This window comes from Pyrgilauda ruficollis, unplaced genomic scaffold (genome assembly GCF_017590135.1).
Source record: "Pyrgilauda ruficollis isolate IOZ18807 unplaced genomic scaffold, ASM1759013v1 scaffold29, whole genome shotgun sequence".
Taxonomy (NCBI): Eukaryota; Metazoa; Chordata; class Aves; order Passeriformes; family Passeridae; genus Pyrgilauda; species Pyrgilauda ruficollis.
In genome coordinates this window covers 12468195-12495635 of record NW_024524266.1, presented here as the reverse complement: position 1 = coordinate 12495635, position 27441 = coordinate 12468195, and the positions used below count along the sequence as shown (strand labels likewise).

The 27441-nt window shown below is 39.1% G+C and overlaps 1 protein-coding gene across 2 annotated transcripts in view; it reads right to left on the bottom strand.

Moving 5' to 3' along the window:
* PDK3 (pyruvate dehydrogenase kinase 3) overlaps positions 1-27441 on the bottom strand; it is a 54167-nt gene that overhangs the window by 5265 nt on the left and 21461 nt on the right. For both annotated transcript variants that reach the window (XR_005955532.1, XM_041472518.1), the window contains exons 3-10: positions 23107-23178; positions 15350-15534; positions 13157-13246; positions 10397-10474; positions 8194-8270; positions 6849-6950; positions 6132-6242; positions 992-1105 (exon numbers count right to left, since the gene is read on the bottom strand). Coding sequence is in view for 1 of the 2 variants with exons in the window: in XM_041472518.1 (XP_041328452.1) it covers positions 992-1105; positions 6132-6242; positions 6849-6950; positions 8194-8270; positions 10397-10474; positions 13157-13246; positions 15350-15534; positions 23107-23178 (829 nt within the window). In the remaining variant the exon portion in view is untranslated. The remainder of the gene's footprint in view (positions 1-991; positions 1106-6131; positions 6243-6848; positions 6951-8193; positions 8271-10396; positions 10475-13156; positions 13247-15349; positions 15535-23106; positions 23179-27441) is intronic.

Genomic DNA, 27441 nt, shown 5'->3' with positions numbered 1-27441 from the left:
TGGGAGTTCTACAGTTACAACTTCTGCACCCAACAAGTGTCACAGTTATCCCCGTGTTACATGTCACAGCACTACTCCGAAAATACTTGAGCTGTGACTAGTAGCTCTAGTGATACTCAAAACCCCAGTCAAAGTTTAAAGAAAATAATAGCATTGAAAAATACTTTCCCCTTCTTTCCAGGGAGTGGTGCCCACACAGATGGCAAGAAAAAACATTTTTGGTCAGAAACATTTCAGTGAGATTTGTCACTGACATAAAGCAGACAGCTACTCCGACACCTCCCCTCCCCAGTGCACCGGGGCTCTGCCAGCACACTGACCTCTGGGGGCTGACCCAGCTCAGTGCCCTGGGCCACCTTTCCTCTGAGAAAGGCCAGACCCTTTTCCTCCACACTTGCAGAGGATCAAATCCATCAGAAGCAGAGGAGTCCACAAGTCACTTGCTATATACAGCAGGACACAGTGACAGTGCAAAGCCAACAACCTACACAAGCTATACACTCTGTGCTTTTAAACTCCCTCATGGAATTCAACCAGTGTCAACCTTTAGCCCCTGAGTAGCCTGGGCTGTCCCAAAAAATGACAACAGGATCAATACAGTCTATTGCTTCAAGAACTGGATAAAAAAGACCATATTTACTAGTCAGGAGTTGGCCAATAGCCTTGTCATTTCTACTGTGGCCAAAACTTAGAATCAAAAAGCATTAACCAAAATTATCTCTTATCACAGTTCTTGGAAGATTCACCACTTATGACAGATTAACAAAATGTAACAATCCAACACAGGGACTGAAAAAAAATCAAAGCAAACTAACTAGTGTTACTGCCAGATTAACATATATAATTTGGGGTTTAGGATTTTATGCAACTGATTTAGGTCAAAGTGTCGAAGATGGCAAAAAGAAATTTGAAAACAAGCTGAAGAGTGAAAAGAACCTGCTACAAACAACCTGCACTGCATTACTAGTTTATAAAAGGGTGATATTCATACCTTCAAATAAATAACAGCATCTGAACCCACGCCTTCCATGGAGTAGAGTTTAAGGTCACCTTGAAAGTACCTTGCATACAGACGAGAAATTGGCAATCCATAGCCAAACCCAGCCTGCAAAAACAAAAGAACAAAAGGAAAAACATTATGAAGTTAAAAAAATGCAACAGATCTCTGCATTAATTTAGAAAAGAGAGGATACCTAAATATTAGATTTGTATCAAATCCTTTTTGAAGCTTTCCTTTCTCAGCTTATGCTCTAAATCCATATTCAGCCTTTTGAGCAAACTCCTTTTCTCCCGTGTGTTAGTTTTTAGTACAAAAAGGGCTGAGTCCTTTGCTAGAAATCCCTTGTCCATTTGCACTTTCTCAGAGGCAGGCAGATGCAGCATACCAGACATGCTGCTGGCCACCAGCAAAGCAAACCAATGCCCTACACACCTTCCTCACTGTGAGGACCATTGCTGACCACTGTGTTCTTTCTTTGGAAAAAATCAAGAGTTTTGACAGCATATTTTTACTCCCCCAAGCTTGCAATCATTCTCTCAAATGTATCCACACTTAGGAGACTACAGAAGAAAGCCAGAGACAACTCTTGTCTACTTCACCTAGGTCACACTATTAAGGGACTGCTGATGCTACAGTGCCACAGAGATCAGCGGAGTCTTGCAGAGGAACACTCAGACTAACACAAGGCAAATGATCCTCTCTGTTTAACAAAAGATCAGGATTCCACAGCACTGAATCATCTCCTGAGGACTGAGACGCAGTACAGTCCACACAATTTTCAAAGCATAATGGACTTGATGGGTACAAAGTTTAGATTTTAAATTGACAAAACTAATATTCATAACCATGCCTGCAGCAAGATCAATCACAAGGCACCTCTTCCAACCCTCCCTTGTCAGAAAAGCTGTTAGAAAACCCCCCAAGTCTTTCTCACTGGAGCCAGGGAGTAAGATTTTGCTCAACACATGACTCTTTCAGACGACTGGCTGTGTGCTGAGAACCACAGTTGTTGGTTATGCACCCAAATCCCACCTGAATTTTTCTGGACGATCCAGTGCAATAAAGGAACTATTCCAAACACACAAGCATTTGGGGAAAAAAACCCAAACATACACAAGGCAAGGTAGTATGGGTGGACTACGAGAAAAAACAGACACTTGACGCTTTCAGAAAACCAATAAATTCATTCCACAATAATATTTCTACAAAAGCAACCTGACAAAGTGATAAACATGCCCTGAAATTTTATAAACAAGGCCTGAAATTATACAAAAAAGAGAATGCTAAGAAGAAGGATTTGCAACCATTAGTACAGCTAATATGTGGTATCACTTTATAGGAAATCCCTTGAGGGAAAAGTGAACAATAAAGAACTTGTACTGAAGTGTCCATCACGAATTCTCTTGCTGTCATCTACTACAACATCTTTTGGCTGTTTTTATCTTGTTTTTACAGAATTCTAAATTTAGTATTAAATTGGTTTGCAGTTGCTCACTCAGTTCTTCTGAGCAAAATGATAAACAGAAATGCCAAATATGCTCTTTTCACACTGCCTGTAATAGCTATTACTGTCTATTAACAGAGTTAAAACAGTTGTTTAGCTGCACTTTTCCCAACATCATGTTTTAAATTTCTTAAAGAGAAATTTCGTCTCCCACTAGAGACATATGCATGACTTTCAAACACCTGGCCTTGAAACTTCAGAGATTTCTTTTTTAACCTCTAAAAAATTGATTTGACTGTCTTAGAAAGAACTAAAAAAAAGTCAAAAGCTGACTTCCTTCTCTGGAGACTGGATAATAAATACATTACATAAATTACAAAGCACAGCGACCAAAAGGCAACTTGTGGACAGTCCATACCCCAAGGACCAGCTCAAGTAAAGGGCAGTATCAAACAATACTGAAAACACTTTCCTCACTCCAGAACTACCCCTCCTTAAAAGCCAACTTCTGTTTGTCTCCTGTTCCTTTATGCTCTGTGCTAGCCCACATCATTATTTCATACAGCCCTCTTTCACACGTCTCCTGTCAGCCTCTCTGTGCACTGCCTTTAGGGTGCTGTCCAAACCAGGTAACTTACAACAGCTACAGAGGCAACAGACCCCAGATGAGTACCTTGTTAAATCCTGGCCTTGCAAAGGGTCTATTTTACAAAAGACAATTAACAAGAGGTGTTCATTACATAGATCTGTGCTTGACCTAGAGGACAGAACAGTCCGTGATGGCACATCTGCCTTGAGAAAGGAAAACTCCTTAGAGCAAATTTATCATTAAATGTTATGGTATGCATTAAACAAAAAGGAAATTATTACATTTCTGTGTTACTAGCATCAACAGATTTAAATTAAAACTAATTTAAGCCATGTTTCTCTTACTATAAACAAATGCTGTCAGAAGGAGAACCATTAAATTCCCTAAGAAAACCTACTATCATTAAACATGACCATGTGTTTTAATCTGTACTCTATGTGCAGTGCAGATGAACCTAAAACCCACTAGAATCTGAATGCTGCCATGGTAACAAGGTTTCTCAACAGGATTTAAACAACATTTGCAATGACAGGGAGCAAAAATTTTCCCCAATCAACAGAAGGATACCTCTCTTCCACTGCCCAATTCCATAAATGTTTCATAAACTAGACAGGGGATCATATAACAACGGGAAAAAATGCTGGAACAGAAAAATATGTCTGTTTACACTTCACACCAGCTTAGCTTAAAACATTACCTAAGGCAAGGATGACACACTACCAACCTTCTGCTGCACTCAAATTTTTTAGTGGTTTGGTCTTTGGCACTAAAGAGACTCCCTCTGTATGGACATCAAAGAGGAGTTACGTAGAACCTTTCTGCTGAAGGATTTTTATTTCCAGACTGACATACAAAGCACTGCATAATTGTTTTTATAACTGGATCTGGGCCATAACACAACATGTCAGACTTCACTGCTAAGTCCTTGTTCCTGTTAGTGGCAAAATTTGGCACAGACTCACAGTTTATGACTTTTTTCTTTCTGCACACACATATAAATAACAGAGCTGAACAGCTTTTCTCAACTTTCAGTCTTGTGCAGGCATTGGTCAGACTCACAGGGCAAAAGCTGCCAGACTCACAAGAGAGGGGAATTCCTTTGTAGGTTTGACTACAGTGGCATAGACTGGGAAAGGAAAATAAAGCCTGAAAATGGAATACAGAAGAATACCAAAGATAAATGCCACAGAATCAAAGTAAGCAGTTTTGAAGATGAGGAAGTAAATATAGCAACTCATTGCTAAAGATGCACTGAAAAAAGAAAAAAGAATAGTGTCAGTCCTAAGATGAACACATTTTACAATCAGAGCTACAAAGGAAGAGACAGTTTAATAGTGAATACAACTGGTAATCAAGGTGTAAGTTTATCTTGAGAACGAGTTTCAGGAAATCCTTGTAGACTGATAGGGTAAATTGCTGATCAAAAGTGAGACAGAACAAAGGCAGATTATGCATCAAGAGAGAGTCTACCATTTGTGACAGAAAAAAGCTTGTATTTGAATTAAGGCCTGTTGCCTCTCACCACATTCAAGATGATTTTCTATGAAAAAGCAGAAGTCTGAAATATAAGACTGAGATGTGCTGTAGAGGTAGGAGCTGTAAAGGATCAGTACCAAGTCAGTGCAGACACAGGACTGGGTTTAGCACCTCCCACAGTGCAAAGGGTAAAACCCAGTGCAATGCACTGCCATGCCACAATGGTACCCACTGTGGACCAAGGCAGCACCATAAAGCTCATAAGCTAAGAGGAAATTTATTACCTCTGAGTCACTCTGAACTGATTTTACCCTCAGTTTACTGTTAAATATTTTATATCCAAAATAGTCACGTGGACAAGAGGGAACAGCCCCAAGCTATGCCAGGGATGTTCAGGTTGGACATCAGGAAGAATTTCTTCACTGAAAGGATTGTCAAGCATTGAAACTGGCTGGCCAGGGAAGTACTGGAGTCAGTCACCATCTCTGGAAGCATTCAGGAAACAACTGGACATGGCACTTGGTGCTGTGGTTTAATTCACACGGTGGTGCTTGGTCAAAGGCTGGACTGAATCCTGGGAGGTCATTTCCATTCTTAATGCTCCTGTGATTCCATTCCCTGCCCCATTACTCATCTGAAGGTACTTGAAGCACAAAAGTATCAGTAGGGGAGATAAAAACCCAACTACATAGGAACCTGCTAGATGAGAATGCTTCTAAGCAGGGAAAGAAAGTTTCTTAGAGAATCAACTTCTCGACAGGCTTAGAGATAAAGGACTGCATCAGAAGCAACAGAGATGAGAAGAGGCAAAATACAGTATCCGTATTAATCCACTTACTGAAACCAGTCAAGTGGAACAGTAGCTATACAATTTTTATCACGAGCCAATATGCAATTTAATAAAACAATTTAAAAATAGTATTTTAAGATTTTTTTTACATCATGCTTGCTAAAAGAATCTACTCATTCAACACTGAAATAATTTGCCTGCCTAAAAGAAACTAAGGGTAAGTATTTTTTACATGAAATATGGCACTGATGCATCTCAGAAAGGAGTATCACATAAGGTTTTTCCAATTAAATAGGAATATACCAAATATGTTCATACCGCATGCAGGATCAGGAATGGTTTTTGAGGTGTTTTTACAGTCCACAACTTAGACAAAAATATGATCTTCAATTCAAGACTTAGTATAAGCTTGTGCACTGCCAGAAGGTGCTTCTCAAGTGCTGAGCAGCATGGCCCAGGTTTTTAATCTGTTTATGATGGGAAACTTAGATTAAGAGTAATTTATACATCAAAGAGGAGCTCATTAGGTCATTCACCTGCTCTGTAATACTGCACTAATGATGCTGCCCATTAACCTGTGAAAATACTGTGCTTGTGCAGATTTTTTATGCTTGTTTCCAAGAATGTAATGTCAAGACAAAGCAAAGTAATTTTCTATTCTGTAGACTAAGTGATGATAACAGAATTAATTTTCTTCTGTTCTACCTGGAAAGATTTGCTAATGATAAAGCATTTCCTCAATGGAAAACCTGATCCAGCAGATTGCAGTGAAGGGAAATACAAAATCAGAGTATTGCAAAGGGACATTTAAATACATATTGCAATTGCTTACCAAAGGCACAGCCCTTGAGGGCTCCAGACTGGGCCTGGGTGCTGTTGAGTACATGTAGTTAAACAATCTGTCTATTTTTCTTAGAGGTACACCTCCACCTTGGTCACTTATCTAAGGAATGAAAATTAAAGAGTTTTAAACATGAGGTTCTGAAAAAAAACCACAAAACATCAAGAAGCATTATCTAAATTACTTTAAAAATTAACTAAAGGAGCAGTTAGGGACTTTGGGGCTGTCTGGTTTGGAGAAAAGTGGGCTGGGAGTGACCTTGCCATGGTCTACAGCTTCCTGAGGAGGGGAACTGGAAGGGAGGAGGTGCTGATCTCATCTCCCTGGATCCAGTGATGGGACATGTGGGAACAGTTCAAAGTTGCAACATCAGTGGAGGTTTAGAGTGGACATCAGGAAGCATTTCTGTATGGGAGGAGCACTGAAAGAGCAGAACAGGTTTCCTGGAGAGATGACAATGGCCCAAGTCTGTCAGAGACCAAGATGCATTTGGACACTGCCCCTAACAAACGTGCTTTGACACTGGTCAGCCCTGAAGTGGTCAGGCAGTTGGACAAGATGCTCCTTGTAGGTCCCTCCCAACCGAAAATATTCTGTTCTAATGAATATGAAACAGGTGATACAGTAATTAATTTGCTTTTTCAAATTAAAAGTCTTTCTACTCTAAAACTAGCAGGTTTGCAATGTGTATTGTTTTTAGGCATTTACCTTAATAGATAGATCTTCTTTCCCCAAAGTGACTAAGGTTTTGATCGATGGATAGGCTTCTTTCTTACCTTCATGCAATTCCACTGTAGCTCTCATTGAATTCTGAAGATAAAAGGAAACACAGTCCCTTTGATTCTAACTTTAACATAAGATTTTTCTGACAAGTTAGAACTTGAATTTATTTTGTAGCACCTACTCTTCCACTCTGTCCTACAGTTGTGTACAAGGTAGAAAAGTCTGTATTTAACACAAATTTAAGTGCCATGAAGTCAATTAATTGCTTGGTTAAATTTTTACTTTACAACTTGTTATACATAACTTGTACTTATTTGATACAGTCAGAGAAAAGAAAGCAAGACTAGCAAGACTTTTTTTTTGTCCTGTGTGAAATCAAGTAAATACATCCATAGGATGAGAATATCCTTGACTTCCATGATGGACCACACCAACTGTGACATTCCTCACAGAAAGCTAGCTTTGATCTTCTCAGTCTGGGTCACATATGAGTCATCATCTGCCAATCTGACTTCATGTTAACAAGAGTTTTCACTGCCAGTCTCAGTTCTTTACAGCTACAGCTTACTGGCTTCAGCCTTTTTCATGACTTGGACCAAAAACATACTCACATATACCATACAAATTCTCATCTGTTCTGCTGCAAAACTAATGTTACAAATGGCAAAATGGGAGAAGACTTAAATGAACAAAGTTGACAAATTTCAGAAAGCAAACCCCAAAAACCAGTACTTTGAAAAAGTTTCTCTCTGGCCAAATACAAGTTTTCCTCTCAATTTCTCGTGTTCAGCTGAACCACCTAGAGACCTCCTCTCTTCTTTCAAATGATATAACAGCTCTCACATGTTCCATTTGCACTCTTGTTCCAATTATTCAGAAAACACAAAACCAAAACAAAGCACGTCATCTACACTATTCAAAGATACAGGGCCTGTTTTCAGAATAAAGACACTGATCCTAACCTCAAATAGGTTAGGATCACTGATCCTAGTCCTCAAATATGCAATAAAGAAGCAAGTTCATAAAAACTGCAAGGTTATGAATATTCCATCACTACAAACTTAGGCTGTCATGACTGTTCTAAGTTAATCTAAAAAAGCTACAAAAATGTAACAGAAGAAGTGGGAAACCAGGCAGTTTTTAAGTACACAAGGTCATAAGAGAGGGGCTTAAGTCTGGCTTTTAAACAAGTGAAGAGTGTTTGAAACTTAAGAATAAGCTTAAGAACGGAAAACTTAAATAATATTTAAGAGCTGTAACTGAAAGGAATCACAATTTTAATACTAATAGGGTCACAAAACCCTCCCAAATATTAACTAGTGCAACCTACCTTGAATAATTCAAATAACATATGAAACAAATGAGAAGGTACATAGACTACTTGAATAGGCTTGTTTGGAGCTTTAGCTAAAAAAAAAGAGAAATAAAAATGTCAAATCATTTTTCTTCAAAGCAGTATTTTGTAGCATTGCCGTTTATCAGAGTAACAGGACCATGTAGGCACAGACAAGTATGTAAGCATGTTCTGATTTTCCCAGTGCAAAATTAGCTCCATGAAGTAAAAACATAAATTTTAGTTACTGCTATCACCTGAAAGAACACATTATAATTATGATCTTCAAATCCATCCAGTCAGCAGACTTTGTTTAGATACGAAACTTCACTAAGCAGTGGTTGGTTTCATACAACAGTGTATGCTAACCAAGAAAACATTCCTACTTAAGTGGGAAACTTTCACATGCTCATATACTATTTAAGCATAATATTTGCTGCACAACAAGATTCTCAAACTGAAGAAAACCCCACTGTTTAAATAGTCTAAAATCAACTACATATTTTCCCTTCATTAAAACACACAAAATGTAAGTATTCACAAAAATTTTCAAATATACTTCAAACAATATCCCAGCCTCCATATTCCAAACCATCACTGAATTGTTTGTCCACTGCTGTCCCACTGTGAATGTTCCAGCAGAGGGGTATGGCTTGGCATTGGTCTCAGTGCCAAAGTGCCCATTGATTCATTGGGCAGGAAATAATACAGCTGCATTTAATACATTCCCGGACAGCTCTGGGGCTGAAGATGAAGTCATCCCTGAACATTCAAGTATCTACTGGCATTAAATGATGCAATTACAGAGAGTCAGACTGAGCAGCAGTGCAGACTGAAGGGAAGTCTCAAACTGTCTGCTTCACAAATTCCAGGAAGATATAAATATGCACAAAGAACATGACTGGAGTCAACTTCATTCCTTCTGGCACTGAGGGCTGGTAATAATCCCAGTCATTATTTTAAGAAACATGGTAGTGAAAACTCCTAGGAAAAGGAGAAGACCAAAACAATGCTCTGCAAGGCAACTTGATATTTCATTCTGTTATTTTTGTCTGTCCATACTCCCATTCCCTTATGCTTCACTGAAACCAAGGCAAACTGACTCACACTTGTTTGAGGCACAGAGATAGAAAATGAGTCATTGTTGCTCTTGCAAGGTAATTTGCAAAGCTGCTTTCCTCACATTGATAATAAGCTGATTTAAAGGAAACACATAATTCTTCATTCTTTTTTTTTTAGCTCCAGCGACTTGCTTTCTCTACTGCTGGATCTTTTTACTTATGCCTTCAGATGAATTTTGCATTGATCGACTCCTCTGCTGCAACACTCAGTACTTTTATCTCTAGAATCACTCAGTTTAAAAGGGGAAGGTTGGGTCCTTTGGTTTTGGGAGAGATGGGTGGCAATGCATCATTGCTGACAGCACCACCTTGTGTAGAGAAATATTTCTACACTACTCAGTAGTACTTTGAGCAACACATATTCCAAGTATCACACTCTCCCATTGAGTGTTACCTATTTCTGAGACTTTTGCAATTCTTCTGCTGAAGTTTGGAACCATCTTAGTCTTATGTTTGGCAGCTGTCCAAAATCTGGGAGAGGATCACTCAGGAAAATTTTTTTAAATACAAAAAAATAAGCTCCCTTTTGTCAATAAAATAATGATCAAAAAGCAGTCAATATGCTGACACAGCCTGTCTCATCAGTTTGGTGTCATCCAATTATTATCTCTGCAATAAACTTGAAACAGATTTCTTTGTGAGAGGTTTATGATAGGATTTAAAGCATAGACTACCTAATAAAAATTCCAATTTTGCCATCTTACACAGAAGGGCCCACTAATGTGTTTTAAGTGCCAATGGAATGCATGGGTTTATAAGCATACTTTGGAATGAAACAAGTTTCAGTTCTGTTAGAAGATGAGAAGGCAGGCATGTTTCCTTCTCAGTTATGAGGAGTCTTGGTTTATTTTCTTTGAAGTGATAGTGAATTTAGCAGACAGAGCTCTGCATTCAGCATAAAGAAGTACACATCATGATGATAAACTATAGTTCAGGTGCCCACATAGACACATTAGAACAAAAGTAACTGTACAGCTGTATTTCAAATTATAACTTACAATTAAATAACAAAACTAGGAATCACAGATAGCAGAAATGCATTTTCTTATACACATCAGTTAAATTAATTTAATAATTACCATTGAATTCTTCAACTTCCAGATCAGGTGCCACTGTATAGTACTGTTCACATAACATCTTAGCTGTTTCATAAGCATCTACAAAACAACAGAACAAATACTGATTTATCAAAATCTTCTAGTGATGATCAGCAGTGTCCATCCTCCCTGTGAAGGACCACAAACAGAACATTCACTTTGAGCACTAGTTTACAAGCATAAAGCTGGTATCCAATCTAATTCCTTTTTCTCTCTACATTCATAGCCCAGTTGTCAGGAAAGGGAAAACTCTACCTACAGCTCTACAAAGAAAAGCACAGTACTGGAGGGAAGCTATTTTTCTTCTTTGTTCAGGGCTTGAAAACCAGGAGGATGTAATCTTAGGCTGACCATAAAATCTACTTTCCTGATCACAATTTAATACTTGTTGTTTCCATCTAAAATAAAAAAGAATTACATTGCAGCCACAAATTCAGGTTCTCCAAACAAAATACTATTTACAATACTTAATTTTCAAGGTCTCTTGGGGGAAAAGCTGGAGAAAAGCTTCATTTCTTCCCCCTGAACCAAAAATGACTCCCCCTGAAAATACCTCCCCGTAGCCCAAATCAGGCTTTATGTATTGTTGAAACACAGGCAGAAAGTGTAAGTTACCCTTTGTCACTAGAGGTGCCCCCTAAGGTTCAATACTGGGCCCAGTATTGTTTAACTTATCCATGAATGACTTGGGGGAAGGGGCAGAGGCCTCCTCAGCAAGTTCACTGAACACAGAGCTGGGAGGAGTGGCCGACAGCCCCAGAGCTGGGCAGCCCTTCAGAAGGGCCTGGACAGGCTGGAGAGATGGGCACAGGAATGGTCTGAAACTCAGAAAAGGCAAATGCAGGGTCCTGCACTGGGGAAGGACAAGCCCAGGCACCAGCCCAGGCTGGGGGTGACCTGCTGGAAAGCAGCTCTGCAGAGAAGGGCCTGGGGGTCCTGGTGGACAATGAGCTGTCCATGGGCCAGCAGTGCCCTGGGGCCAGGAGGGCCAAGGGGATCCTGGGGTGCATTAGGAACAGCACTGGGTCAAACAGCATGAGTGCAGTCTAACATTTCATCTTCCTCTAGGACTCTGGCAGAGTCCTAAGACTGTGGAGGAGACTGTGAAGTTGAAAGCATGCCTCATGGTGTGAATGGAGATTAAGCAGCAATAACAGTGAGGGATCTATTGGTAAGTATAAAATCCTGGCTTCAGGAAAAAACCTGAATTCGCTGTCAGTTCAGAAGTCTCATTGCACGACAGTCGGTGAGACACAGAGAGCCACCTCAGGCAGCACAGACACAACACTTGGTGTAGCTGCTTGAAGCAAGATGTGGCTGTTTAAATAATTTCTACATCGTTTGAAGGGCATACAGGGTTTATAGTTGCCACATACAGTACCAAATTCAACATTTTAACTGATAAACTGATAAGAATGCTGCCTGTGAACCAGAACATTTGGGAGCTAGCACAGCATACAGAACATAAATTAATCCTTCCAGCAATTCTACAAGGAAAAGGCCTCAATCACCTTGACAGGACTGTACAGCCCCTGTCTTTAAGGCCATTTTGTTTCTCTGAAAGGCAACACTGAACACTGTTTGGTCAGTGTTGTGTATGATCTATTTTAGCTACTTGTTTGAAAACTGGGCTTAGCACCTTCTGACACTATGCACTTCCCCTGTCGAAGGCAGCAGCTGTGAATCTGATGATCAAAACTGATTCAAATATTGCTATTAGAAGGCAAAGCTAAAGAAACACCATGGCTGTAACCTATAAAATGCTGAGGCCGAAGTGGAATAAGGTCAATCTAAAGAAAAAAAAGCTGCTGAAAAAGGCTACCTTTGGAGCCAAGAAGAGCTGGGAAAAAAGCTGTAAAAAGCATTACAAAGTGAGCTATCATGCAAGTCAAACTTTGAGATCAGAAAGGTTTCCCTCTCACTTCACCCAAGGCTGAAAGAAAGTGAAGGGGAGAAATACATTCTACCCCTCTTTGTAGCTGCACAAACAGCAGCAAAGGACAGAGCCTGGAATTCTCTCCTACAGCACGACCTGCATTTGCAAATAGATACACCCAGAGCGTGAACCTTCCATGGAGATGTTCTTGAAGCAGGCAGCATTGCCTCATGCCTCCTTGCTAACATTCTGAAAGCATGTTAACATTCACAACACAGAGCAAACAGGACTTGAGTGTGACTGTGCCAGATCAGTCAGGTACAACCATCACATCCATGCCTTCCGCAGGAGACAGAACAGGCTCTGGTATGATCAGATGACAGAGCAATGTGGAGTTTCACTGGGGTATCTGTACGCCTGAGGACATTTTACTAAAAGGCCTAACTAAACAAAACTAAACAAAATGGAAATTTCACTTACTCTCAGTTTTCTGTAATACCAGCATGTGATACAAAAGCAGTACATGAGAACCTGCTTCTAAGTATTTCAGGAAGAAAACATCTAAACTTTAACAAAACATTTAGACACTTCATCTGATATTTAAAAGTACAGATTAAAGCTATTAAAAATCAAATAGTGTTTTTAATTCTGTTAACAGACCAAAAGTTTCTCTCTTCTCAATAATGAAGACATTAGAAAGTATCAAGAAGCCCAGGGTTTTATTGTGAGCAGAAAAACAGAATTTAATGAAATAAGAAAAGAAGAAATGGATTTAAATAGCCTTCAGTTTCTTGTATCTCAATAAAATATTTCTGAGTATTTTAAGTTAGGGATTTCAGTAACAAAAAATATTAACTTCATCTTACCTTTCACTACCTCTGCCACATCACAATTAGGATCAATACTTCCAATATGTTTGGGATGAGCAGGATTAATATCTCCACCAAACAGAAGTGCTAAAATAAAAAAGAAATTGTAGTAAATTATTTCTCACCCTTGAGGCAGGCCAGAAAGTTTCAATCTGATGGTATCTGAGATTTACCGGATACTGCATCATTCTGTAAAAAGATACTCCAGAAAATTGCCAGAATCCTCATTTAAGAAGACTACTTGTCTAACTGCTCATCTTCCCTCCTTTTTTTTCCCCCAGTTTTTACAGTTAAGACTAGTTAAAACAGAATTCGTGATGTGGGAGGGTTAAGGTGAAAACCTACATTTCAAAGCAGATTATAAAAAACTAGATAAAATTAAAATGCAGAACACTTCATTCATACTGTTATGTCAGAACAGAAGCACTCACAACAATGAAAACATTACAGTAAAAAGGACTGTGGAACTGTAAGACATCATGAGAAGCCTTTAACACTCACCTAAGCTGCAATTTCACAGCTGGCACAGAGGTCTCACTCACTCGACTTTCTCCCTGGATCTCAGCAGTATGATCCCCACTCCCTCTTTGTACAAGGGGTCTGGTACTCACCAGACCCTTCACCAAGAGTTTAAAGAGACTCCCAAAGAAGTAGAAAGGTTTTGTACTTCATTTCAGGAGTGATTTTCTGCCACTTTAGCAAGTTAGTGAGCTCTGACAGGAAGCAGGTGCAGCATGAGGTGAGCAAAAGTCTAGATCTGAAAGCTTTTCCTACCCTGGGCACAGCAAGCTCACACACTGGGCACTGTGTCCTGCAGAACAGCTCTGTAGGAAACAGTCTGCCAGGAATGTAGGAACAGAAATTCAAACCATGCAAAATCCTGGATTTGCATTCTGCTTCCCAATTATCTTTTTCATCAGTGCTTCAAGATTAATTTTTGCCATCACGGACAGACCACTAACACTGCTAAGACATAAACATTATACAAGGTTAATTAAATTTTAAGCATCTACAAGCAGTTTTAAGCCACAACCAGTTAAAGAGGAGGATCCATAGGAAAAGCTAGTTCAGTTCAATGAATCATGTTGAATATTTTAGGATTACTGCAAATTACAGTAGCACTCAGCCCAAGAATTATATCAGGACAATGTTTGTACTCTATTGCTAGAACTCTTCTCTGAAAGTCTTTTAACTTGGTTTTATGTCTGTCACTTCTCTGCCCAGGTGCAAGTAAAGAAAAAGCTGTACATTTATCTCATTTTCTATGCTTTGCCACATTCAAGTTATCTGTACACACAAAGCAAGGCATTAGTTAGTCACATGAAAGGTTACTGGAAAGACACACAACTTGTAGTAAAACACCTCATACTCCAGCATCTGCATTATCTGTAGCATACAACCATTTCTGAGAGCTCAGAAAAGCAAAACACTGAGCAGAGAATGAAGCTCTAGAGCTAAAAGGCACAAGACACACTAAAACAGATCAGAAGACTGTCCTTAACTTTACACAGATCACTTTCTGCATGGTTGCACATACTGGTTAATGGGAGCTGTGCAAGTAACTCCCTTCACTCTGTAATACGAATATAAAAAAGTGAGTTTATTAGTAACAACAAATGAAACAGAACCTAATGACAAAGGATGACTAATTCCAGCATTTATCCATAAATGGGAAATAGGAAGTAATGGAAGACAAGAGCTGTAACTTAAAACTTCAGTTAGAAATACTCAACCTCTTCAGAAGGCAAGAAAGTCTAGATAACTTGCTGGAAAAAAACGTATGTATAGTACCTAACCTAAATTCAAAATTTACGGCATCTTTGCATTTCATTATGAAATAAATATGAGCTCTACAAACTATGTTGAAAGCTTTGTGAGCAGGAAGATACAGCTACTCTACTACTACCTAAAAATACTTTAGACATCACTTCACCAGCCATCTCAGCCAATAATACTAAAAAAGCAACAGCCACACTAACAAAGACTGAGAATTCTAAAAGAAAGCACACTGCTGTTTTGGATTCATTTCTGATCACTGCCAAGTACCAAACTAACCAGTTGCCACTATCTCTTTTGCCATGATTAGCACAGAATAGTCATGAGTAAGGAAAAGAAATACAAAACACAGCTTCATCTTCAGGTTTACAAGCAATAACTGAGTTTTCAAGGAAGAGAAAAGCAATTACTTACTGTGTTGGTTAATAAGCATACGGAAAGAGATGCGGTTGGTGTAGAATCTATCTAGAAAATACTGGATGTTACTGCTAACAAATGGATCAAAGCCATATTTTTCCTTGTATTCAATCACCCCTTGTGCCATGGTTGGAACCACGTCATTGTGTCTGTTCCTGACTTTAATTAAAACATCTAAAAAGCTGGAGGAAACAAAATTAGAAACAGATTGTTAGAAATAAAATTAAACTCAACAACAGTATAACCATATTATCTGTTTACTATGCCTCCCAGTCAATAACAAAATATCAGAGGGAAAATAAAAAAATATAGTACCTAAACAAGCCTATTTAAAAAGAAGTATTTGATCAACCTCTCACCTGAGAAGCATTTAGAGCCCCAAATTAAGTTATTCCTCCCACAAATATTCCTTGAAATTAAATCAATCTCTCTTGAACATTGACGGATAGCAAAAGATTCTCTTTCAGCACAATCATATGCACTACCATAACTATCATCCCCTGCAACTCCTAACAGTAGCTGAGAGACTGGAAAGGAAACTCGGGGAAAAAAAACCTGACCACCCTTTATGATTTCCTTAGAAAAATCTGTGTTTTCTTCCCAACACCTCAACCCACGCAGTGAATTTTGGATGCATTTTCTTTGCCTGGCACCTCTTGGGCTAAGTTAGAATCTCAGGACAGGCAATTGTGTGACTCGTGTTCAGTTTCCTCTGACACCACTGGATGGCAGAGCGAATACAACAGAGCTCTCTCCTCCGGAGCTCGGCAACTTTTAGATAACACTCCCATTGCTTTTAACAAGCATTTCCTTTGAAACAGCTTGAAGGATTTCTGTTTCTCCTGCCAAGGCTGCTCAACACCTATGATCTTCAATGTGCTCATCCTTTTTTCCCCCATATACAAACCCAAACATACTTGAAATATCAATTATTAATAGCTTTCTAAAGAGGAAATATGGAAAATCAGTGCTACTTAATTCTTCTCAAATATTAAATAATGTTAACACCACAATGTTTGTATAATGCTGTTATAGAAAGTACAAATCGTGAAATGCAGCTTTCCAAAGAAAGCAGAGCTGGAACACTTGTTCAACTATGCCTGCATCTGCAACTCTACAGATCCTTTTCTAAAAAACATGGACAGAATATTCTTTGTAGATTTATAATGAAATCTGAAAATAAATGTATTCATTATTTTTATCAAAAGTAGAATATACACCAGCTAATGAAAGAATCACAGAAACCACTGAAAGGTCATCTAGCCCAATCCCCCTGCAAATGAGCAAGGGAAAGAACAAAGACCACAAAAAGTAAAAAAGACCAGCCATTGTCACCACATTTAAATAAGATGTTTTCTTCCTTTTCAGCACCACTTAGTCAAGACAGTAATTTTTTTTATACCATTCTTAGCAAGTGATACATGTTTAAAATAATTTCTCCCACTCTACACTGCCAGCTGCAAAGGAATGTAGGATCCCTTTTTACTAGTTTTTTCCTGATCCCAAGTCTAGCCACCAGTTTTTGCCTGTGTGTTAACAAACAGTTCAGCAGTCTTTCAACACTACTCTGTTGCATAAAAAAGGGGAAGTTTTAACTGTCTAATTCCCCATTCTAAATACTACCACAGTACAGAATGACTGTTCTCTTACTTACCAGTCTTGCTGACTGGACAGCTTAGAACATTTAATGCTTAGAAGGTTTATAGACCTTATGTGTTGATTGAGTCCTGACTCTGTAGGATATGGTACCTCTGAGAGGTGATGTCAGAGCCTGGTGCCTGGCTGCACTTGTGCTGCTTCTCTGTTTCTGAGCAACAAGGCCCTAGCCAAGAGCAGGGCTGGAAGCAATGTTTACAGTCACATCTGAAACAGAACTGACAACACTCTCTCCTACCTGCTGTTTGCTTTGCTATTTGTTTTTAAATACCTCCACTATCCAAAATATATATCTGATGCCAAGAGGGCAAATTGTTCACTGATAGCCCACTACAAAAGTGCTTAAATGCACAGAGCATGCCAAAGGGCAAAGGGCTTAGGTTTATCTGCTGCAGACCAGCAAAATCATAACTGAAGCTTAGTCAGCATAAAACTAAATATATAATAAAGGAATGCCTCATGATTGCACTGATATGACAAACCTCCTGTTCCATCTTCCAAGATAACCGAGTTCACTCACGCGTTTCCATTAAGCAGATGCTTTTAAAGGAGCAAACACAAGAGGAATACAGGCAAATTTCAAAGTAGCACAGCAGAAATCAGAAATCAAATTACTTAATCTTAACACTTACTTGATCTTAACACTCATTCCTTACAGTCCCTCTACCTGCTACAACCCCTGAAAGCCACAAAGCTTTTGCTGTACTCAAATTGTGGGAGACCGTAGCAAGGAATTTTTAAACTGTTTATGGAATTAACTAGGAATACTCCAGAACAGCTCTGAAAATTTTTTATCAAGTACATTCTTTGTCCACAATTCTGTGTATTTTCAAAACCACGAATAATAAATAATGCAGTTGGTTTGACAAATGAGAAATTACCAATAAGAAGCTACTTTAGTTAACTGAGCTTCAGTGGTTTCTGCGTTAACAGAAGAATACTTAAGGCATTACCACAGATGTTAAATAAATGAAGGCTAAAAAATTCTGCAAGTACAAGAAATAACGTGTTGTGACATTCATTAATTAATGAATGTCACTTCCTAATAACCTGTATATATTATTCTGTTTTGATCTATCGTTACAGTACAAGAAATCAAGCATAAGAAAGTAAATATAAAGACAAAGGGAATTTTCTTAGTGTCTCTTATGGATAATATTACCTGAAAGATGAAAAACACAAAAGTGATGAGTAGAGCAAAAACCCTTTTAAAGGTAACAAATGCAATGGTCTGAGGTTTTTCCTCAATGGCTGCTCTTTTTTGAATCAGTGCTCACTGGCAGCTGAATATCACAAGAAAGAGAGGTAAAAGTTCACACTCTGAAAAGATTTCTCTATTAGAAAGTATATCTACTTCCAAAGTTCAAAACTAGTTACAGTAGCATTTCACTTTATGTAAAAGTAACAAAACAGCACCTTCTTAATCAGATGCACTCCAATATTTACTTAGCTCAAACTGCTTACAGAACCATTATTTTAACTGCAACGCTGCAGAAAGGAAGGCTCTTGTTTACCAAGTTCCTTGTGCATGTTATCTCAGACATGCTGGCAGCTGACGGCCTCAGTGGCTGCCAGCTCCAGGACACTCCCCCGCACCCTCCCTTGAGAGGGCCACAAAGGGAAAAACCAGCAAAGAAACCCGGGGGTGTAGAGGCTGCACTAAGTGTCCTTTGAGAGCACATGTGAACAGCATTTTTACAAATCATCCAATTTTTGACACACAGCTTCAACCTCTGTGTGTTTACTGGATAGTGACATATTGGGAAATTTCCAACACTTCTGCTTGCACCCTTCACCAAGCGTGGACACCTTATCTTAGGGCTCCTGTTATCACACTGTTTGGCAGAACCGCAGAAAAACTTCCAGCTGACCCCTCTACAGCTAAAAAAGACATTTGTGTTATCAAAAAGGTAAAAGTAGCCTACCATTTGACAAATGCCCATACTACTGACAGTGACAGGAATGTGGCAGTGCTGAACTGAGGCTTCATAAGGTCTGCTAACCAACAGAAGGCAACAGAGAAACTGAAACACTTCTGAAATGCTTCATTAGAACAATGCCAATGGAAAAAAAATCTCTTCAAAGGATTTTGTCCAACATTCACAAAAAGGTAAAACTCATGAACATCCAACTGCCCAATTCATACACTAGGAGCAGAGAGAAGTTGGGCCACTCTGAAAATCAGCTTTAGTTCCGTCTCTGCACCAACTCCTATAAGCACTCACCCTCTCCACTGCAGGAGCACTGCTGCCTTTGTAGGCCACACACTAACATTTTAGGGACCAGAGAGCTCCAAGTGAGCTATTCTTCCACTAAATCCATTTCCCAATTCACTTCACTGTGTGGCCTCACACACAGCTGTGCCAGTACATGCATGATATATATAATACCATAACATTAATACAGAAAATGGTTTCCCCAGAAGGAGAGCCCAAACTCTGAGAATACCACAGCAGGCTCCCCAGACAAGCAGCGATAAAACCACAAATAGTCAGGGGACAGTTTTCTGTTCAATTGATAAAAGCACTGCACCACTGTAGAAAACAGTAATTGAAGAACTACTGCCAACATTGATAGAGCACATCTGTGGATATCCAACCTCCTTGAATGATCAGTTTAGCTCCCCTCCTCTCCTCTGCTACCATTACCCTGATTAGCCAGAACAGAAACTGAAGTCCATCTCAGCTGACAGAAAGTCCAACAAGGCACTCTTTAATTTCTAAAAATCAACTGTTCTGTTATTCTTCATGTTTTTTTAGTGTCTGAGGTGGACAGGCATGGACCATGTCCAGCTCCAAACAGAAGCTGCTGGGATGGTACTGGAACACTTCCACCCGGGCAAGACTCACATCCTGTGACACTAGTTAATGGAGAAGAGATGGGGGCCATCATGAAATGCCTAAATCACCTGATATTCTTGGACAAGGATGGGCACTCAGTGACCAAAGGATGCAAGGCTGGGTCTTCTGTACTACCAGGCATATACCTGTAACATTAACATGTAAAGTGTGCTGTTCTAGAGCATGTTCCACACAGGAACAGGACAGTGGAAAGGAGCCAAGAGACGAAGCTGCTCCAACCCCTCATTATAGGCTCAGAGATACCCCACGGATACTGCCTGCAGAAAGGGCTTTGGCCCAAAGGACCAGACGTAGCTTATAATCTTCCAGGTTTTTCTTTAAGCAAATCAATCTGGTTAAAGAAAAGAACTATTCCCATTTATGCAACCCTAAAGACACTTAAAACTAAGTGTCTTCTAGTACTTAAAGTCCTAGATAAAGGCTCAAATTTCATATGTAGTGATATGTACAATCAGAAGAGAACAAAAAAGCTTTATGCAAACTTAAGTCAGAAATGTGGGGGTTTTCCCCAGTGAAAAGCAGCATTCCTGATACTTTCTGACCATACTAATGGGCTTCTGACCACAAGACACGAAAGTAGGATAGGGCTAGATAGCAGCAACATGGAATACTGACACAGGAGTTGAGAAATTTGTTAGATTTATCTGCATTATCATAACATAAGTATGGACATAGTAAAAGAGTATTTTTGAAAGCCATAATTTGTAAAGAATATTTAAAAAAATCTAATTACAGCTCAATATGCAATTAAGTGGCATAGCCTTCAGTGAGTTAGGAATAGATGACACCCCAGAGCAGGAAAGTAAATCCGACTTTCTAATCTTAGATAGTCTATCCAATACTGCCAAAAAGAACAATCTGCTCTTTAAACAGATTGTTATTTAAAACAGTTTTAATCTCTTTTCAAAGGTCAGATGCAGTATAGAAGACAGCTCTTACTGTCAAAGACCCTAGCTGAACTTCACCACAACAGGTAGCAATAAATTCCATGCATCCTTATTTTATGTACTTAATTACACAGAATACAGTAAGTGCAAGATTTCAAAGCTTTCAACAAAGTTATCCTGAATTATATTGATATTTGCTTCATTATGAAATATTTGTTCTACCATACTCATATAGAGCATTGCAAACAGTATTTGCAGTTGCTGTGAAACAGTATCAAGAATGCCATTTCCATATGGCAGCATCAGATAATTGATGTGTTAATTATGAGACTCTAAACTATATCTCCAAGAGAACCACTCATTAGCCTTTATTTATTATACTGTGATCTACCTTGAACCTCTGAAGTTCTTAAAAAGCTGCAATTCAGTTAACTAAATACAGAACACCAAAGATGGTTTCAGAAGTTACAAAACCACCTTGCCTCAACCCACACATCCAGGACATTACAGGTTTAAAAGCACCTGTGTTACATTTGCCAAGCTCACTCAGGTGTTTAGGACAGCTCATGCCACCTCAAAGGGCAACAGGCACCTAAGTTTTGGTAACTTAACCCCATAAAGGAAAGCCTGCTGCTAAACTAGTCACAAACAGATATTCCTGTGTCATCAGCAAACAGTAAATACAGAATCACAAAATGTGACAGCAAGAGGTGGTTGAAAAATTGATTTGATTTATCCTCTACAAAATAAGCACACCTAGAATGCCACTAAATCTATCTATTTATAAAAGCTTTTAAAATGGATGCTCTACAGCCTTCGGTCCATCCTCATTAATATTACAATCTTTACTTTTTTCCCTGCACACATTCTCAGCTTTAATAAAAGACAGACTTTTGTTAATTCTCCGGTTCTTCAGTTAGAGCAACCCAATTATCCTTTATTACAGTGACATTTTTTTGGCACATGCAGACTTCCAGTGTCTCCAGTATCTTTTTTTGCCAGTCTAGACAAATGCCTTCAGCATTATTCAGAGGTGGAACTATCCAAGTCTCTAAATCTTGTTCCTTTCACATCAGTACTGTCCATGAGTGTTTTAATTTCTTAAAAGGCAGTACCCAGAACTGCAGGCAGCACTCCAGCATAGTACTTACTCTGAGTAAATGGTTACTTTCCCCTTGTTCAATAGCACTACAATTGAGTCAGTCTTCAATCCATATGGCTCCTGCTACAGCTCTGCCACACAGGGAGCTTCATACTCCTGCACTTCAGCCTCTCCTACATGTATTAGTTGTAACACAAAAGCTAAAGTGTCAAGATCTCAGATAACAAGCTCACAACCCAAAGTGCACAACATTTGAAATGCAGCACCTCCCAAAGCCCTTATTTAACCTAATGTAACAACATGATGTATGTACATGAAGTTTGCTGAAGGCAAAACTAATTTTTGCACAACACAGGCTGTATGGTGCACAAACAGAGCAAGACATTTTATGAAACTCTCTTTAAAGCACTGCTTGATCATGCAGGATTTCAGAGCTTAAAAAGAAATCCCAAAGACAAACTAACCAAAGAAAGCTAATTAATGGAACAAAAACCCTTCAAGAAGTAATATCCTGAAACAAAGTTGACTGCTGTAGGTACAGGGTAAGAACAGACCCTAGTGTTGGACAGGTGTGTGTGTGCTTTTGTTGTTTGGTTTCCATGTCTCTGATACATATGTTGCACCTGCTGTTCTCACATGTGGGGTTCTTCTGCTTTATGCATACACATTTCAAGGAAACATTCTAATGGCAATTTCAATGTGATTTTGTTGATAAAGAAAACTGGCTAAGTTTTCCTTTCTTTTCAAGTAATGTTACTCAGTGAGGTAGGTGACCACCACTAACTGAAGTCCATTAAAAAAGCTTTTAGATAAAAACAATGACTGACACATTAGAATGCTTTCAAACTGAAAAAAACCCCAAACTATTAATGTATTAACATTAATAGTTTATACACAACATTTATAACTTTACACACAACAGAGCACTAAGCTCAATGTATATTAAAATGACATTTTAGTCTTAAGTATCTGATACGCAAGTATAGTCTCACATCCATGTTGTCTTCTCAGTACAGTCTTGAAGGAAGCATTTCATGCCATTTCTTCAACTACCAGTCTGCATAAATACAAAATATACTCTTCAAAAGCACTTAAGATACCTACATTCCACTCCAGATTACAATTTTAGCTTTTGCCATACATATTCTAACTTACAAATAAGGTCACTGTTTTCATATAGTACAAAACCACTTGGTATTTGAGACAGATTGTTTTAAAATGGACTGTTAGAAAAAATAAATTACTCACTCATCCAGAACATGAGGATCCTCAGGACTTTTATTTTCATATTCTAAAAGCTCCAGGAAACTCTGCATGTACCTGAAATAAGCAAAAATTATAAAAAGATAATTAAAATACCTAAACATAAAATACTTTTGAATTTCTTTAGTTTTAAGACTACAGGGTCACGTAAAAGTAACAGGTGCACAGTACACAGTTCTCTTCGAAGACTAAAAGTAAGTGAGATGCTGCAACAAAGGGAAAAAAAGCACCTATAATACATTAAGTTAAAAAGTATTACTTATGACCTTACAGTCTGCAATTCAGTCTGCTATATAAACGAAACTGAAGTTAACAGGAACAAAACCTCTCACAGATACATCTGTAATTTCAGGTAGTTTGTCCCTGTATTTTGATTTTTCTGCTTATCTCCTCTGTACTGATGTTAGTTTTTTCCCATATTCCCCAGAGAGCAATCCAATTTTTCTTTCAAAATAAAGCTCAGGAGAACAGTCCCCAAAAGGCACAAGAACAGGACTGCACCAAGCTGGTCCTACCCAAGTTCTCCAGGAGAGCACACCCATTCACACACTCCCACAGCTCCTCCGTGTGACACAACCCTTGGTTTCATAAAAACCCCTCTTACACAACACAGCTCTCTCCTGCTCAGGCATTTGGTTCACAGGAGATTAACAGAGGCTTAGAGCCCCAGAGGTACCACAGAGGACCCAAACCAGAAGCCCTCAACATGAGCATGGCCAGCCTGTTCTGCAGGACGCTGGCCACCACCAGTAGATTCTGCCTCACACACAGCGCTGTGCCTCAGCACCAGCTGTCACCCCTGGAGCAGATACATTCAGCAGACAGGTGGGGCTTTAAGGACCACAGAACCAGGACCTATTTCCTGAGATAAATCACACAAGGAATCAATCACACACATAAAAGGGAGGGTTTCAACACTACCCTCCCTTCACTCCTGGTTAAGCACTGCCAAACTACAGTATCAACACTCATCAGATGTTAATCACATGCACGTGTCAACAGCTCCAACTCCCAGCAGTGGTGAAATAAAAGAAAAACCAAACAAACCTTTCTTGCACATGAAAACAACTAACGGAAGGGTCTAAACAGCTAAAGCTAACACAAGAGAGAAAAGATAACCACAGAGCCTACACAAGGAAAAAGCAGAACATGTAACCAAGCCTCTCCCTTTCCAGTAGCAGCTACCCAGTAGATTACGTCAGCTCAACAAAATGACCTATGCATAAGCTCTTTTGGTAGCAGGTCTATGTTAAGACTAGCTTAATAAGGCTTTGAAACTTCACCCTGCATCTTCAAGCTACAGTGAAGCTTAGGACAGCACTGTTGTCTGTGTGACTCCCTCCAGAACCACATGCCACTTAGTCCACCCCCATTTCAAGCTTCAGCCACAGGTCACTGCAACATTCCTCAGGGACACTGACATTTTCAACATGGTCAGCACAGGAACACCAGCTCCTGTCCCTCAGTGCATTTGTGCCCTCCTGCAAACATCAGAATCCATTACAGAAATCCCCCAAATATTTGTCACTTACAAGTAGGGCATGTAGCTCATACCTCTAGTAGTGCTTATTTTAAAAGATGTTCTTTTATGCTGCTAAGAGATGGCACCAGTTCACAACCCTCACACTCTGAACTCAGCTGATTCACATGCAACAATTAAATCACAATCATGCTCACTCACAGAGGTACATGCTCTTCAACCCCCACCTGTCATTGTATTATATTATCAAAGTCCTGTTTCTGAAAGACACCACCACACTTGAGAAGCAACACAAAGGTTGTTTTTAATATAGACCTCCTACCATAAATGTCAAACCACAGCAATCCTGTTCAGACACAAGGATAAAACAGCAATGAAGGCTGCTGGTACTGAAGGTAGCTGACACCTGATTTTTGTGCTGTGTGGATTTGACTGGTTGCCTGCAATTACTGGAGAAATTATGGAAACAGGCAATGCTTTTCCTTTAGAGTTCTCTCCTTCTGATTCTAAAGTAAAGGAAATACTTTTCTAAAGCTCATTAGCAAAAGCACTGTATCCAGCAAGCTAGACCAGAGAAAAGGTGAACTTTATACCAAAGTTACTCAAATTTCTTCCAAGCCCATGACTAAACCAAGCTAGAAAAAAGTCACTTCATGTAAAACAACCCTAACCCACTGCTCAGTGCCTGCCACTGTACATCACCCAGTCTGGGGTGTTGTAATACCCTGTGTCTAAAGTCTCGGAAAAGAAACTCAAGAGGTGCAAATGCTCTACACCTTTTTCTTTTATGCAGATGTGATTTCCAGTTTGTACACCAAATTCAGCCCCCCGCTCTGCTCCCTCCCAAACAGCTCAAAATTAGAAATTATGAAAAAATATGTTTAAAAGGAAATTCGTAACTCTGGTCTTAATGACCACCACCACCATTATACTCTGAGGACAGGTGAGCAGCCAGCAACACAGTCCATTCCCATAAAAGTGTGCGTGAAAATGTCATTCCCTTTTCACACAATCCATCTACTTCCTTGCATTTTCTTTTAATTTGAATTGTAGGTGCAGAGAGGGATAAATGAAGATGGTAACTACAGGATTTATCAAGCAATGAAAAGCAAGACCTTGTGATGTTTAAACATAATTCACACACAATTACCAGCCAGAAAGAACAAAAAAGTACCAGAATAATGCATGAATTACTGTATCATTAACAAAGCAATACAACTACACAGAATACAAATAAAAAAAAATTCCAGCATATATGAGAAAAAGAGAATGTCAGTTATATTTTGCTGTATTTGGTGAGTCATCAAAAGCAGAAATCAAAGTCCATACCCTTCAAACATATTGTCTTTCCGGTGTTTAATTTTTTATCACATTACAGTACAATTCATTGGGCAAGCTCTTTGGTTTCAAGCACCCTTTTGCCTTGTTCTTCTCTTAATTACTGCCACATAGATTGAATTCTTGTTAGTCTGCCAAACACCATAATTTTAGAATGGCACACTTCATACATGAAGGCACTGCAAAAGCCCATAATGTCAGCTCTGGGTTTTCTTTAAAAATCATGCAAGATACTTCTGCTTTTTTCCTGATGTGTATTTCACCAAGCTTTTCCTTTACAATCATTTTAATACCAAAGTACTGAAATGATAAAACAAATCTCCATGGTAACACAATCTTGCCAGAATAGTCTCAATGTAGAAAATAGAAAAAAACCAATTATTAATCCCCAAACTGTACATATGTCTCTAATGGGTCTTTCCCAAGAGAGAACTAGAAATTTATAGCATTTTCTAAGGAAAAGCACTAAAGAAAAATAGAGAAATTTGTCCAGGGCTAAATAAAATGTGGATTTTACATATAATCAAGTAACATACCGTGCAAACCTCATGCTTACTTTTGATATTTTATAAGCTCTAACCATTTTCATTGTAAGGTTTTATTGTAACTGTTTTCCCTCGTCATATTAGTGACTATATCCTTTATTAAACAATTCTGCTATATGTTCAATATTCTACCTGCACTTTAGCTATAGTGCTATATAGCACTACCTCTCAAAGCTGGCCAAAAAAAAAGCCCAGTTCTTCAGATCAAGCAAGCTGCCCATTGATTTTGAAAACCTGTTGGTCTGTCTGCTGTTTGGAATCATTGCAGTTCACAGCCAGAACATATTAACTGTGTTTCAGTCTTGAGTCACTTTATTCCTTCCCTACTCCTTGCAAAAGATACACACAAATTAAACTATGAACTCAAACTGGGACAGAGCTGATGGTTTACCTTTACTGAAATGCAAAACTTTTATTTTAGGTTTGTTCAGATTTCATTCTCTCAGTAATGCCAGCTTTATTCAGGAAAGCGTAGCTGAGCAGTACAAAGGAAGAAGAGGGGTCTTGCCTCTCAGGGCTGCACACACCAGGCTGAGGAGCCCGGAAAGGAAGGAGAAAAAACCAACAGAGCACTTTTCCCAAGAGCAATCAAGCAATCAGTTGTAAAATGGGATAGGCAGCGAAGCACAGGAAGCAAAGTGCCTCCAGCATGGCCATGGAGATGGATGGGAGAAGGAAAGAACAGGTCTTGCCTGCAGCAGGGAGCAGCAAAACCAGGCTGCCTCCCAAGGGAAGCACAAGGGTAAGAAAACTGATGCAACCCAGAATGTTTGATGGCTGGAAGCAGAGAGGATTGATGGGAAAGGACCCATGCTGCACTGTAGGCAGGGCTGATCTCCTATTCCTCTATTTACAGAGCCACTTGAACTTAAAAATCTAATAAAACCCATCTTAAAGATTAGGACCTTTTTGTATTCATTTCTGGCATACTGGCATTAAGGAATAGATTAGGAACTC